This window comes from Meles meles, chromosome 15 (genome assembly GCF_922984935.1).
Source record: "Meles meles chromosome 15, mMelMel3.1 paternal haplotype, whole genome shotgun sequence".
Lineage (NCBI taxonomy): Eukaryota > Metazoa > Chordata > Mammalia > Carnivora > Mustelidae > Meles > Meles meles.
This window is the reverse complement of record NC_060080.1, coordinates 66,810,175-66,822,856: the sequence shown is the minus strand read 5'-3', so window position 1 is coordinate 66,822,856 and position 12,682 is coordinate 66,810,175. Positions and strand designations below refer to the sequence as shown.

The 12,682-nt window shown below is 37.2% G+C and overlaps 2 protein-coding genes across 4 annotated transcripts in view; one reads left to right on the top strand and one right to left on the bottom strand.

Moving 5' to 3' along the window:
• The window catches only part of CFAP36 (cilia and flagella associated protein 36), a 32,156-nt gene extending 28,629 nt beyond the window's left edge, over positions 1–3,527 (top strand). The window contains exons 8-10 of the mRNA XM_045979766.1: positions 2,429–2,568; positions 2,757–2,906; positions 3,423–3,527. Of these exons, the coding sequence (XP_045835722.1) occupies positions 2,429–2,568; positions 2,757–2,906; positions 3,423–3,524 (392 nt within the window). The 3' untranslated portion in view covers positions 3,525–3,527. The remainder of the gene's footprint in view (positions 1–2,428; positions 2,569–2,756; positions 2,907–3,422) is intronic.
• Positions 3,528–5,632: 2,105 nt separating this feature from the next.
• The window catches only part of PPP4R3B (protein phosphatase 4 regulatory subunit 3B), a 68,006-nt gene continuing 60,956 nt past the window's right edge, over positions 5,633–12,682 (bottom strand). For all 3 annotated transcript variants that reach the window (XM_045979763.1, XM_045979762.1, XM_045979765.1), the window contains one exon: positions 5,633–7,315. In XM_045979763.1, the coding sequence (XP_045835719.1) occupies positions 7,220–7,315 (96 nt within the window). In that variant the 3' untranslated portion in view covers positions 5,633–7,219. The remainder of the gene's footprint in view (positions 7,316–12,682) is intronic.

Here is a 12,682-nt window from a genome sequence, read left to right as displayed (position 1 = left end):
TTTTGTCTGAGCTCTTTTTAAATTTGCTCTCTCAAACTTAACTTTCTGTTTTGTACAGACCTAAGTACACACATTTCGGTCTTGTGTCTGACATAATCTGAATACATTTGCTTTGTCTAGTTCCTTATCTATTAAGTCAACCACATATAACTCAGGTATGCACATAGGTAGTACAGAACATATAGCAGATAATTTCTAGAGCAATGACTTGTTTTCAAAACTATTCTATATTTAAAAAACGTGTATGTCTGATATTCCAGGAAATCATTTCATGCACAGTGGTAGAAGTCCATTTTGAAGACCTAATTTTGGAAGAATCAAAAAGGAGTCTGATTTCCCTTTTAATTCCTTTTTTTCATGTGTTTCCTTGGTTCCTGCTAGAAATGGATAGCATCTGTTCTCAGACTGGTGCAAAGAGTTGCCAGAGATAAAAGATGATCTTTCTTTAAGCTTTCTGATTGTCTGATTGTCTATTCCTAGAAATCAGCGAAGCTTAAGTATTTTGGTTTCAAGTAGTTTCCTCTCTAGATGTGAGTGAGAATATACAGGTTGTTCATAACTAATAAATTCCAGGTAAGAACTATCCAGAACAGGTTCATGAATTGAACATAAATGCTATGTGCCTGGAATTGTCCCTTCTTCTGCTGTGTGCTTCTGTATCTGGGGGCTAAGCCTACCTCTATGTAAAGTCACCATTAGTAAGAATGGCATGTTTAACTCTTGCTGGTAGCAACCAACTTGCTTGAGTGTGTCTTTTTTTTTTTTTTTTTTTAAGATTTTATTTATTTATTTGACAGACAGAGATCACAAGTAGGCAGAGAGGCAGGCACAAAGAGGGAGGAAGCAGGCTCCCTGCTAAGCAGAGAGCCCAATGTGGGGCTCAATCCCAGGACCCTGGGATCATGACCTGAGTCGAAGGCAGAGGCTTTAACCCACTGAGCCACCCAGGTGACCCGCTTGAGTGTGTCTTTATTTCTGAGTTCTGTAGCTCCCTGTCTATGCTGGTTGGAGGTTAGCAACAGCCTCATCTCTTCTATGGAGACTTTCTTACTGTCCAGGAGCCTGAAAACCGTTTCTTCTTCCAGCCTCCCTGGCACTGCCATCAGTGCATTCCCTCCATGCTGAAGCAGTGGTTCTCTGGCCAATTTTTTGCTCATGCAGTTTTATTTCCAGTTTCACTTTGCTATCAAGATTTTTAAACATTTCGAGGCACGTGTATTACGTTCACCCATCCTCGTTTTAGTTCATTTTTATCTGATGCTTTTCTTGTTTCACTCTGTTTCATAGTTCAGGTACTTAACCTGAAAATGTTTTATCTTGGGGCGCCTGGGTGGCTCAGTGGATTAAGCCGCTGCCTTCAGCTCAGGTCATGATCTCAGGGTCCTGGGATCGAGCCCCCGCATCGGGCTCTCTGCTCCGCGGGGAGCCTGCTTCCTCCTCTCTCTCTGCCTGCCTCTCTGCCTACTTGTGATCTCTCTCTCTGTCAAATAAATAAAATCTTTTAAAAAAATGTTTTATCTTAAAAGAAATCACCTTGTCTTATAATAAAAAATGGCTCAGAAAAGCAATTAGCATGTTAATCTTGTCTTTTAGCACAGTCACCAAATAACTGGAGAACATTGAGTGCTTTGTTATGTCTGCTCCTAAGTTATACTTAACTTTAAAAGTCTTTGCATTTTCTTACAGCGTTAGTAGGTTTATCAAGGTTGTCTTTAGTATGTATTACAAACAAAAATTAATGGCATTCTTGGCACTTACTCGTCCAGTCCAAAAAAATTGTAGCTTTGGGGCGCCTGGGTGGCTCAGTGGGTTAAAGCCTCTGCCTTCAGGCTCAGGTTATGATCCCAGGGTCCTGGGATGGAGCCCTGCGTCGGGCTCTCTGCTCAGCGGGGAGCCTGCTTCCCTTCCTCTCTCTCTGCCTGCCTCTCTGCCTACTTGTGATCTCTGTCTGTCAAATAAAGAAATAAAAATCTTAAAAAAAACCTGTAGCTTTAGCTTCATTGTTCTGAAAATATGCAGGGTCATTTACAGTTTCTTCTGTAAGCAAAAGTTTGGCACCAGTTACATTGCCAGTGAGGGATTTTAGTGTTCTGTTTATTTAGCCTATGTGGCACTATTGTCATACAGTATAGTGTAGTTCTGATCTTTAGATAAGACTTATACTTCTTGTAGCTGTTGTGACAAACAGCAGCTTTGGAATTTGTTGAAATGTCCTTATTCATGGTAGCAGTAGTTCAAGCTCCTTGAGGAGAGACCATATTTATTGTTCTCACCCAGTCCATGAAACAATATAGACATTGATTGAATCAGTGTGTGATTTAAAGTGAGGGGGTGGGGAGTGAGAAAAAAAACACACTAGGCATTTTGGTAAACGAATACTAGATATTGCTTATAATATACTAATTGGTATCTATCTAATTACTGCCAGAAGTTAAAGTGCATTTTGCTAATCAGTCAGTACAACCTTCGGCAAGAAAGCTGGAAATGCTGCCCGAAACTTCCTCCTTCCCACAAAAAGGCCTGAAGATCCCTGGCTTAGAACATGCAAGCATTGAAGGACCAATAGCAGTAAGTAAAACACATTACTTTGTAAGAACTAGGAACAGAATGACAAAGTACTAGGAACAATGTAAACAGCCACACACTGGGCTTTTACTATCTTAAACTCAAATTTTGACTTGAATCAGCCAGTGGTTATGTGTGCTGCTTATTATGTGGACTTGAATTTAAAAAGTTCCTTTTCTTTTTCGACGCAGAATTTATCAACACTTGGAACAGAAGAGCTCCGACAGCGAGAGCGCTACCTCAAGCAGAAGAGAGATAAGTTGATGTCCATGAGAAAGGATATGAGGACTAAGCAGATACAAAATTCCGAGCAGAAAGGAAAACCTGCTGGGGAGGTAGAGGTATGGCTGGCTTTAGTGTGTCAGACTTTGCAGATTTCGAGGTGGAATTGTCAAAATCAGCATGTGTGCAAGACAGCCGTGATAATGAATGTTGCTTGTAGATGCAGTCACAGTAACCTCCCCGCTAGGATAGCACCTGTTCGGTTTTTTCTGGCAGTGAGGAGGCTATGATATGAGGATTCTGTGAGGTTGAAATGATAGCAGTTTCATTATACATTTTTTTCTTTACTTGCCCTGCTCTGAGTATTTAAGGGTCAGCAGTGTATTTTACCTTTGAAGTATTTTATCCACAAAGCAGCAACAGCACCCTCGCCACCATCTCCAAGAGGCTTTCTTCCCTAAGAGATTTTTGCTGAGAAGAGATATAGGGAACCCAGTGCACATGTGGCTTTTACATTTCTATTTACTGAAAATGCTCTTTGAGGCAGTATGTTGGGAATTTTAGACAAATGAACCCATCTTATATTATAGCCAATTTTTTTTTCTGTTTTTGTTTTGTTTTGTTTTGTTTTGAAGGAAATGACAGAGAAACCAGAAATGACAGCAGAGGAGAAGCAAACATTACTAAAGAGGAGATTGCTTGCAGAGAAACTTAAAGAAGAAGTTATTAATAAGTAATTTTAAAAACAATTTAGCAAAACAGAAGTTCAAATTTTCTTAAAAATAAATTATTTAATCCTTAAACTGAGCCTGTTAGTTTCAAATACTTGTGTTTGTAAGTGCAAATGTAAGCTCGTTCTTAATACTTAAACTTTCGAGGTAAAGGGTGGTGGGGAAGGCAGCTACTTGGGCTGAGAGGGTATAGAGAACCGATAGCGCATTTATTCATTGGTTATTGTTTGTGCTAAGCACTGTGCAGGTGTGGGGGATACAGTCATCTGCTAGATCACCAGAGACCCTGCCTTCACGGGGCTAGAAGGCGGCCCGCAGAGCCAAGTGTACAAAGGGAAAAGTGCAGTATTATAAGCAGGGCTGACCAAGCCTCCTTGAGAAAGCCATGCTTTAGCTGATTGGAAGGCTAGTTACAGGGAGAAATGGGAACAACTCAGGTCTGGTTGCAGGAAAGGAGGAAGCAGCTAGGAGGAGCAGGCAGTATGACGAGTATACACAGAATGAGGGCCTATGAAGTTGGAGATAGGTGGGGGACTGATTTGCAGGGCCTTGTAGGGAATGTGAGGATTTTAAATTTTATTATGGCAGGAGGAAGTCACTGAAAAGTTTTAAAGCAGAAAAGTTACATCATAATGTTCAGTTAAAAAGAATGTGTAGATGCTGTATGGAGAGTGGGTGAGTTAGAATTGTTGTGGGTATACCAAGTATAAGGAAATCCAATCAGAAGACCAGTTATCCTGGGCAGAAGCAAACAGCACTTGGAAAATGGATATGAAGGATGTTAAAAATACTCGCTCTTTATAGAAAAGCTACCATTAAAAACAGATAATGGGAACCATTGAATACTGAGGGAAATGCAGCCATGGGGTATAGGTCTTTTTTATGTGAAGGGGTCCTAGATGGTTTTCTGTGGTTTGCTGCTTACAGAGAACCGGAATAGGAGGCGAGACCCTTCTTTCAGAAAACTTCCTGTATTGTCTTCCAGCATGCACCCTCATTCTAGTGATCGGTTCCTCCTGAGGTTTAATTGTGTCTTATCTCTTTAAATCTACAGTTACAAACTTTTAGAAAGGGATACCAAAATTTGTTTAGCTCCAGTCTTCAACCTGCAGAGAAAAACCAGCATTACTTTACAGTTGTCACAGTTCATCACTTAAGACAGATGGACAAGAAGAAAAACTAGTGATTAAAACACAGAAATCTGTTTCATGTAACTTTTTATTAAAAATAGTTTTTATAGTGGGTACATGTTTACAGATATAATTTTAAGAGAACCTCAGGCATACAAATGTGGGCTCTGGCTTGGTTCACTGAGTGAAGATAGAGATATAAAAATCCTGATCTGCCTGAGGGTAGTCAATAAGACGGCAGCTAACATGGGGAAATTTAATAGTTATTCTTTCAAGGGATATTGTAAGCCCTGTTTTCATATCATTGTGGGTGAGCATATGTACCATGAAAACTGTTATCCTCTAAGTCAACAAAAGATTCACATTTCTGTGATAAGGTTCCTAAGATGATGATGATCTAAAGGTTTGACTCGTCGTAATTCTTCAGAAAAGAAAATTAAAGAAATTCTTCATAAGGTATAAAGATAATACTTCCTACTGGAACTTTAAAATTACTTAACCAGGAAGAGTCAAGAATAAATCGGGAAATGCTTTAGGCCTGGGCTTCTTAGATGACAAGAGGAAATTTATTAAGAGCTAAAAGTGAAAGGGGCTACACAGAACTTGCTCGAAAAAAACCGTATTCAGATGGTAACTTTACTGATCTCAGTTTAAATTATCCTGAATCACTTGCCTTACGAAGTGGAAGGTCTTTTTCATTATGTGTACTTTTAATCAAAGAGTTGAGACTAGCCCCACACTGTGATGTTTTGGTGCTGGGACTTCATTTGCCCAAGGCATACCTTCTGTAAGTAAAATCAGTAATTCTTAAAGTGCAGTCGATCTTTGTTTAGAATTATTTCATTCAGATTGGTGTAGGACTTAGTGGTTTATAATAAATATCTATGGATAACTTATTGGCTTTTAAAAGATAACTATAAAACGGACAAATCTCAAAATGGAGTTAACTTATATTTACAACAAACCAAACAAAAGCAACAATCATAGAATTACAGGGTCACATTTTAATTCCTGAATTTTACAGTTCAGCATTAATATCACCACATGTATACAAATGGTGTAAAACAAGTACAGTGGTATTTTTAATACAAAATAAACATCTGTTTTATGGAAAAACTATACTTCATATCTACACAGACAGCCCATCTTTTCCAAACAATAGCCAAAATTAAAATTAACTACAAAATCTCCAAAACAGGGGAAACTGCTTCAGTTTAAGCTATTCCAGGAAAAATGGACCCATAACACATTACAAGGGTGATCTGAAGATTGTAGCTGGAATTCCTGTTTTTAGGTTTTTTGGTTTTTTTTTTTCCCAATGTATGAAATTTAGTTTGGGGGATGTTTTTCTTACTTCAGCATGATCTCAGATCATAGATGAGCAAACTAACATTAAAATATTTACAGTTAACTTGCTGTTCTAAAAATAAAACCTCTTAACTGTTTGCCTCAACTTATCTTAAATTCATTTACGTACATGGAATGTGCTTTTACTCTTTAAAAAAAGCAGCTTTCATATTACACCCTTGTTTGTTTATGGAAAAACTTCATATGTTGCATACTGACTTTGATACTGAAGTAACTTCTTGGATCAAAATGGCCTCTAGATATTAAATGCAACTTAATTCAGCACTGATTTTTGTATGTGAGTCTTTATAAATTACACTTTAAACCTTGCCTGCATATCTGGAGAGAGACAACTTTATGAATGAAGCAGAAAGTGACTTCAGAGTATCTTGCACAAAAGATTGTTATGTACTACCAGGAGACATTTGGAAACGTTCTGTTAATCCACTCCCCAGTTTCTAGAGAAGATCATTTTGAAATACTACTGTACTGATTCTTGGCATCAGTTATCTCTAAAAGTGCTGTAAAGTTATACTAACAAGACTGTCCATTTTGAATCCAGCTTGTTTGTTTTCATCAAAATACACACTGAAAATTCCCGGTGTAGTAAACTCAACATGTACTGTAACACAGAGTATACTTCCCTTCAAATACCTATAAGGCTGAATTTGTTAAATCTTCAAAAAATGGTCCCAACAGCATAACTTCGTTTTTATGATAGTTGAATTTGGTTTTCATAAAATTTTTTTTTTAAAAAGAGGCAACTGATTAAAAGAACAACATGGCCAGCACCATTATACAAGTAATGTTATTGGGTTTGTAACTAAAGTTTTGTAATTGTTTCTAGATCGGATACCCCCCTGGAGCAACCCTGCATTTAATATAATTTTATCAACCTTGTTCCCTCCCCCAAGCCATCCCCAAACCTGAGAGTTTCCTCAGGAAGAAGCTATCTCCCAGGTTCTGGTTACTAACCTTTTTGTTTGTTTGTTTTCTTTGACAGCCTGAAAGGCAAACCCCTTAATTACTAGCAAGCAATCAAGTTCCTGGGAAGCCTGGTTTTTTACAGAACTAAACTCTCCTAGCTGATATACTGAGTATCTTTAGCTACTCCTTGTATATTTGTAAGTTCAAGTGAGAAAGCTTTCTGATTCAGATTTTCAGCTCATTGAACAGTTGCAGCATTTTAGTAAGACCATGCATTGAGGGTCCCCATTAAATACTTTATGAGCCAAGACGAGGTCTTTTCCTGGGAGATGTTTCTTCTTCTTCATCTTCTTCTTCATCATCTGGGTAATCCACTAAACCAACCAAACTTCCCTATTGAAGAATAAAAAATTTTTTTTAACATATGTAACTTAAAGAAAAAAAAACTTATTAGTATAGTCACTTTTAAAGACATCACAAATAACTTTTCTAAACTAATATATACCTCAGATATATCTGAATTTGATAAAGGAACTGCTTGAAAATTGTGAACACTTGGTACCACTGGTGGCACTCTAAGTTACCCTCAACTTTTCTATTTAGCTCCTGGATTTTTAACGATACCTCATAATTCAATTCAATTTAGCACATTGGGGAAAAATGTATCTCCAAACAGCAAGACTCACAAATCATGAGCTGGAAGGGTCATGGGAATGAACTGTTTCATTTCTCCATGTTTAAACTAGAGAGTGTAGTCAGTCAATGGCAGGAAGCCTCCTTCTTTTTTTTTTTAAAGATTTTATTTATTTATTTGACAGAGAGAGATCACAAGTAGGCAGAGAAGCAGGCAGAGAGTCCGATGCGGGACTCAATCCCAGGACCCTGAGATCACGACCTGAGCCGAAGGCAGCGGCTTAAACCACTGAGCCACCCAGGCACCCAGGAAGCCTCCTTCTGTCTCTATGCTTTTTTTTTTTTTTTTTTTTTTTTTTAAGATTTTATTTATTTCTTTGACAGAGAGAGATCACAAGTAGGCAGAGAGGCAGGCAGAGAGAGTGAGAAGGAAGCAGGCTCTCTGCCAAGCAGAGAGCCCGATGCGGGACTCGATCCCAGGATCCCGAGACCATGACCTGAGCCGAAGGCAGCGGCCCAAACCACTGAGCCACCCAGGCGCCCCTGTCTCTATGCTTTACATGTGTAGTATTTCATTACTAAGTGCATACCATTGTTTTCATTATGCTTTTGATAATAATAAACAAATGAAATTGTTCCTAAAACTAACAACTAAAAAATTTAGGGCTACTCCTCTAACCAAAAGGAAAGTAAGGATGAGGTAATTCAGGTGTTTGACCTTCTATGAGTCATGGAACCCTTTAAAAATCCTATTAAAGTTCTGGACACTACCCAGGAAATTAAATGTGCTCAGGTTTGCACTCATTTTGAATCCACCCCATGGAGATTTATACATAGGTCCTACAGGTTAAGAGAATTACTGTAAACACTGGATTTAGTTCAAACCCTTCAGACCTCAAGGGGATAAACAAAACTGAAATAACTCGTATTACAAAGCTAAGCAGCTTCATATATAAAGAACCCAAAGTGTTACTGCCAAATGTCAAATTTGGCAGTAACACTTTGCCAATATATAACTGAACCACTGTAATATCAACAAAGGCCATTAAGCAGCTTGAAACTGTTATCAGAAACCCTGGGAATTAAAAATCAAATTTATTTATACCATATAAACTTATGTGAGAATCCTGTTTTCTCAGCTTAGTAACACACAAGTCTTAAATTTGATAAGCAAAAGACAGTATGGCTAAACTGGTAAAAAAAAGTATTGATTGTATTGTAGTCTGCCTAACTTCAAATTCTAATGCCACCATTTTTTAGGTGGATGACTGTTGGCTAGTGATTTAGTATCTCTATGCCTCATTTTCCTTATCTGTAAAATTACTATAATAGTATTTAGGGGCTCCTGGGTGGCTCAGTAGGGAGTCTGCTTCTCCCTCTCCCTCTCCCTCTACCGGCCTCTCTGCCTACTTGTGATCTCTATCTGTCAAATAAATAAAATCTTAAAAAAAAAAAAGTATTTAGACCTCAGTGAACTATTTTGAAAATAAAATGAAAATAAAACATAAAAAACACAGTGCTTGGTATGTAGTTAGTGTTCAATAATTGCTTTTATCTGCTATTACTAATACCATTCTTGTTCATTTGGTTTCTAAGCCAAACAAATTAGATGGGAGGAGACAGAAGATGTAATTACCTTCTAAAAAGGCACCATTCTGATATTCACAAAGATGACAAGTTATCAAGGAAAGTTTTAATCATGCTTAAGATTACAGATTATATATCATAATGTACAAACATTTTAGCTTCCACTGGGTAACATTTAAAATGACTTTTTCCTGAAGATTAGTAAATATTCTATCCGAAACACTCAGCCACACAATTTAATATCAATTTTATCTCTTATTTATATATATATATATGCCATAAACAAACTCCTATACATTAAAACAATCATTTTTATTGGAAATAAAAATATAAAATGTTAAATATTAGAAGTTAAAAGATCCAGAGATGCACCCTGTAAAGAATCTGACAGATTCCAGACTTAATATACAAACATAAACATACTTGTTTTAAAATAAATACCAGATTGCAATTAGACCACTTATGCCAATTACCCTTTAAGAACAGTTTCCAATATGAAGGAAGGGATGAAAACAAATGATAATGATTAATAAATACCTATGAAGACAGAAATGACGCTTTTTCTGAACCAAACCAATGAACTAACAAGTTATAAGTTAGGAAACTATTAATATAATTAATCATATTAAAAAATCTAAGGAGAGAGAATTCAACAATTATCCTCTACTCAAAAAATAAAGGACAGATCTTCCATAAATACGATTAATAAAATTTTTTTTTTTTTTTTTTTTTTTAAAGATTTTATTTATTTATTTGACAGAGAGAGATCACAAGTAGGCAGAGAGGCAGGCAGAGAGAGAGAGAGAGGGAAGCAGGCTCCCTTCTGAGCAGAGAGCCCGATGTGGGACTCGATCCCAGGACCCTGAGATCATGACCTGAGCCGAAGGCAGCGGCTTAACCCACTGAGCCACCCAGGCGCCCCTATATAGCTTTGATTTCTTGATCTCACCTAACTGCACTGGCTACAACCCCAGAACAAACGTTAAATAACAGCAATCACAATGGTATCCTATCTTGTTCCCAACTTTGGAGGGAACACTTCTAATACGTCCATAAGTATTTAGCTAGCTTTTGGTACTGGCCATATATACTGTGTTAAGGAATTACCCACATATTTCCATTTTACTAAGTAAATTTAGTAACTAATCAAAACTGTAAATACATATTCTATATAGAAATATGCATGTATATGGAATATTTTGTGTAAAAAGTTACAATTGTTTGTTAACTGCAAAAAGTTGGAAACAACTTTAAAATGCATCAAGAGGGTTAGTTATAAATTAAAGTATATCATACTGAGGAATTCTATGGAGGAAGTTCTTTATGTTCTAACATGGAAAGCTCACCCAGGTTAAGTTTGTTAAGTGAAAAAGCAAGATCCAGAGTTCTCTTCTATTAATCTGTGGCAAAAGGAGTGTTTGTTTTAGCACCCACTAATGGTTTCTGATTATGACTTTGTAAGTATTTTTCTTTTTTGGGGGGGGGGGGTAAGTATTCTTGTTCAAGGAAAATGTGCATATTTTACAGCTCTATAAGTTAAAAAAAAATCCTTGTAATTTCATTAGTAGCTAATGTCTCACCAGCCTTGAAAACTACCACGTTTTCAAAGAATGAAAATTTTAATAGCATATTAGAGCTTCAGAATGCCTTGCCAAGGAAAATAGACAAGTTCACACCTGATCTATTTAATTTTAAGAACCAATCAATTCAACTGTGGCAATCAACAGATAGTGAATTTCAAACTTTTGTCATAATCTAGAGTGATGAGCTATTTTCCAAGAGCAATCACTGTTTTCTCCTTGACCCCTCCAAAATGTGGCACAAATGTATTCAGTAATCTGCTGTTAGTGTCAAAAAGGGTGAAAAATGTGTTAGTGCTTGTACTTGATATTGCTAAGTCGTAAGTAAAATATTATCTGGAAGGATAATGCATTAAGAACTCTAAGAAATAGGGGCGCCTGGGTGGCTCAGTGGGTTAAAGCCTCTGCCTTCGGCTCAGGTCATGATCTCAGGGTTCTGGGATCGAGTCCCACATCAGGCTCTCTGCTCAGCAGGGAGCCTGCTTCCCTCTCTCTCTCTGCCTGCCTCTCTGTCTACTTATGATCTCTCTGTCAAATAAATAAATAAAATCTTAAAAAAAAAAAAAGAACTCTAAGAAATAACCCAGAAAACAGAACAAAAAGAGGAAACAAAGAAAGAGTAATAGGAGAGAAAAATTATGAAAATCTTAAGATCAATACAGAGGGCCCAATCTCGAAACAGTAAGTTACAGAGAAGTAATATGTTTCCAAACTGAAGGACATGATTGTTTAGCTACTTCCAAGAAGAAAATAAAAACTCACACACAAAGGATCAGAAATAAGAATGTCTTTGGATTTCTTGGCAGCAATAACTTTTAAGTTTTAAAAGAAAATGATTTCCTATTTGGTTCTACATTCAGTTAAAACTGGCCGTCAAGCAGGACGGAATCAACACATTTTCATAGATGCAGGGGCTCAAATTTTACCTCTCCTGGGATTCTTTTCTCAGAAAACAATTATTGGAGGATGTGCTCCATCGAAATGGGACTGTAAATCAAGAAAGAGTACAAAGACATAAGACCCAGAAATAACAAGAAAAAGAGAGGCAGAAGTACCAGGATAATGGCCTTGGTGGCCTGAAGACAAGAGCTGTGCAGCAAGTCTAGGGAACAAAGGATCTAGGTTGGAACCAGACTGGAGATATCAAGAGAACACAGAAACTAACCTGAAAGGTACTGAAAGAAGTAACAACAGGCACCTAACTACTGCAACAAATGAAAAAATGGTGCCAATTTTTACTCTAGAAAGAGAAAAGTTATCCAGAAACATGTAGTATAGAAAATAGACCAGGAAAAAAGTCGTGTATAAAGAATATTTATGTTGTCATTATAGCTATAAAATTATCAAATGTTATTTTAGCCAAAAATTGTGACACAGGGAGGGGTGCCTGGGTGGCTCAGTGGATTAAGCCGCTGCCTTCGGCTTAGGTCATGATCTCAGGGTCCTGGGATCGAGCCCCGCATCGGGCTCTCTGCTCCGCAGGGAGCCTGCTTCCTCCTCTCTCTCTGCCTGCCTCTCTGTCTAGTTGTGATCTCTCTCTCTGTCAAATAAATAAAAAAAAAAAAAAAAAAAAAAAAAATTGTGACACAGGGAGAAAAACGGTAAGGACTGGTTAAGGGGTGTTCACATGTTCAATTCCTATCTATCATAACAAGAATTTAATGAATTAGGTCTAAACTTGATGAAACAATATCTAATATTAACATTACATTTAGAAATAGAAGAAACAGGTACAAGAAGAAGAGTTCCAAGTTATCTCTGGAGAAGAACAGAGGACTGACTTTTCTCAACATTTTAATATTATTCTGACTTTTGAAAGTAAGCACATGTATCGCTTTGATTTGAGAAAGAAAAGCTAGTATATACTGATAAGGTGCAAACAGTGCTCTAAGCTCTTTACATTTATTAAATAATTTAATATTTACAAGCCTATAGAGTAGATGCTATTTTACCCTTGTTT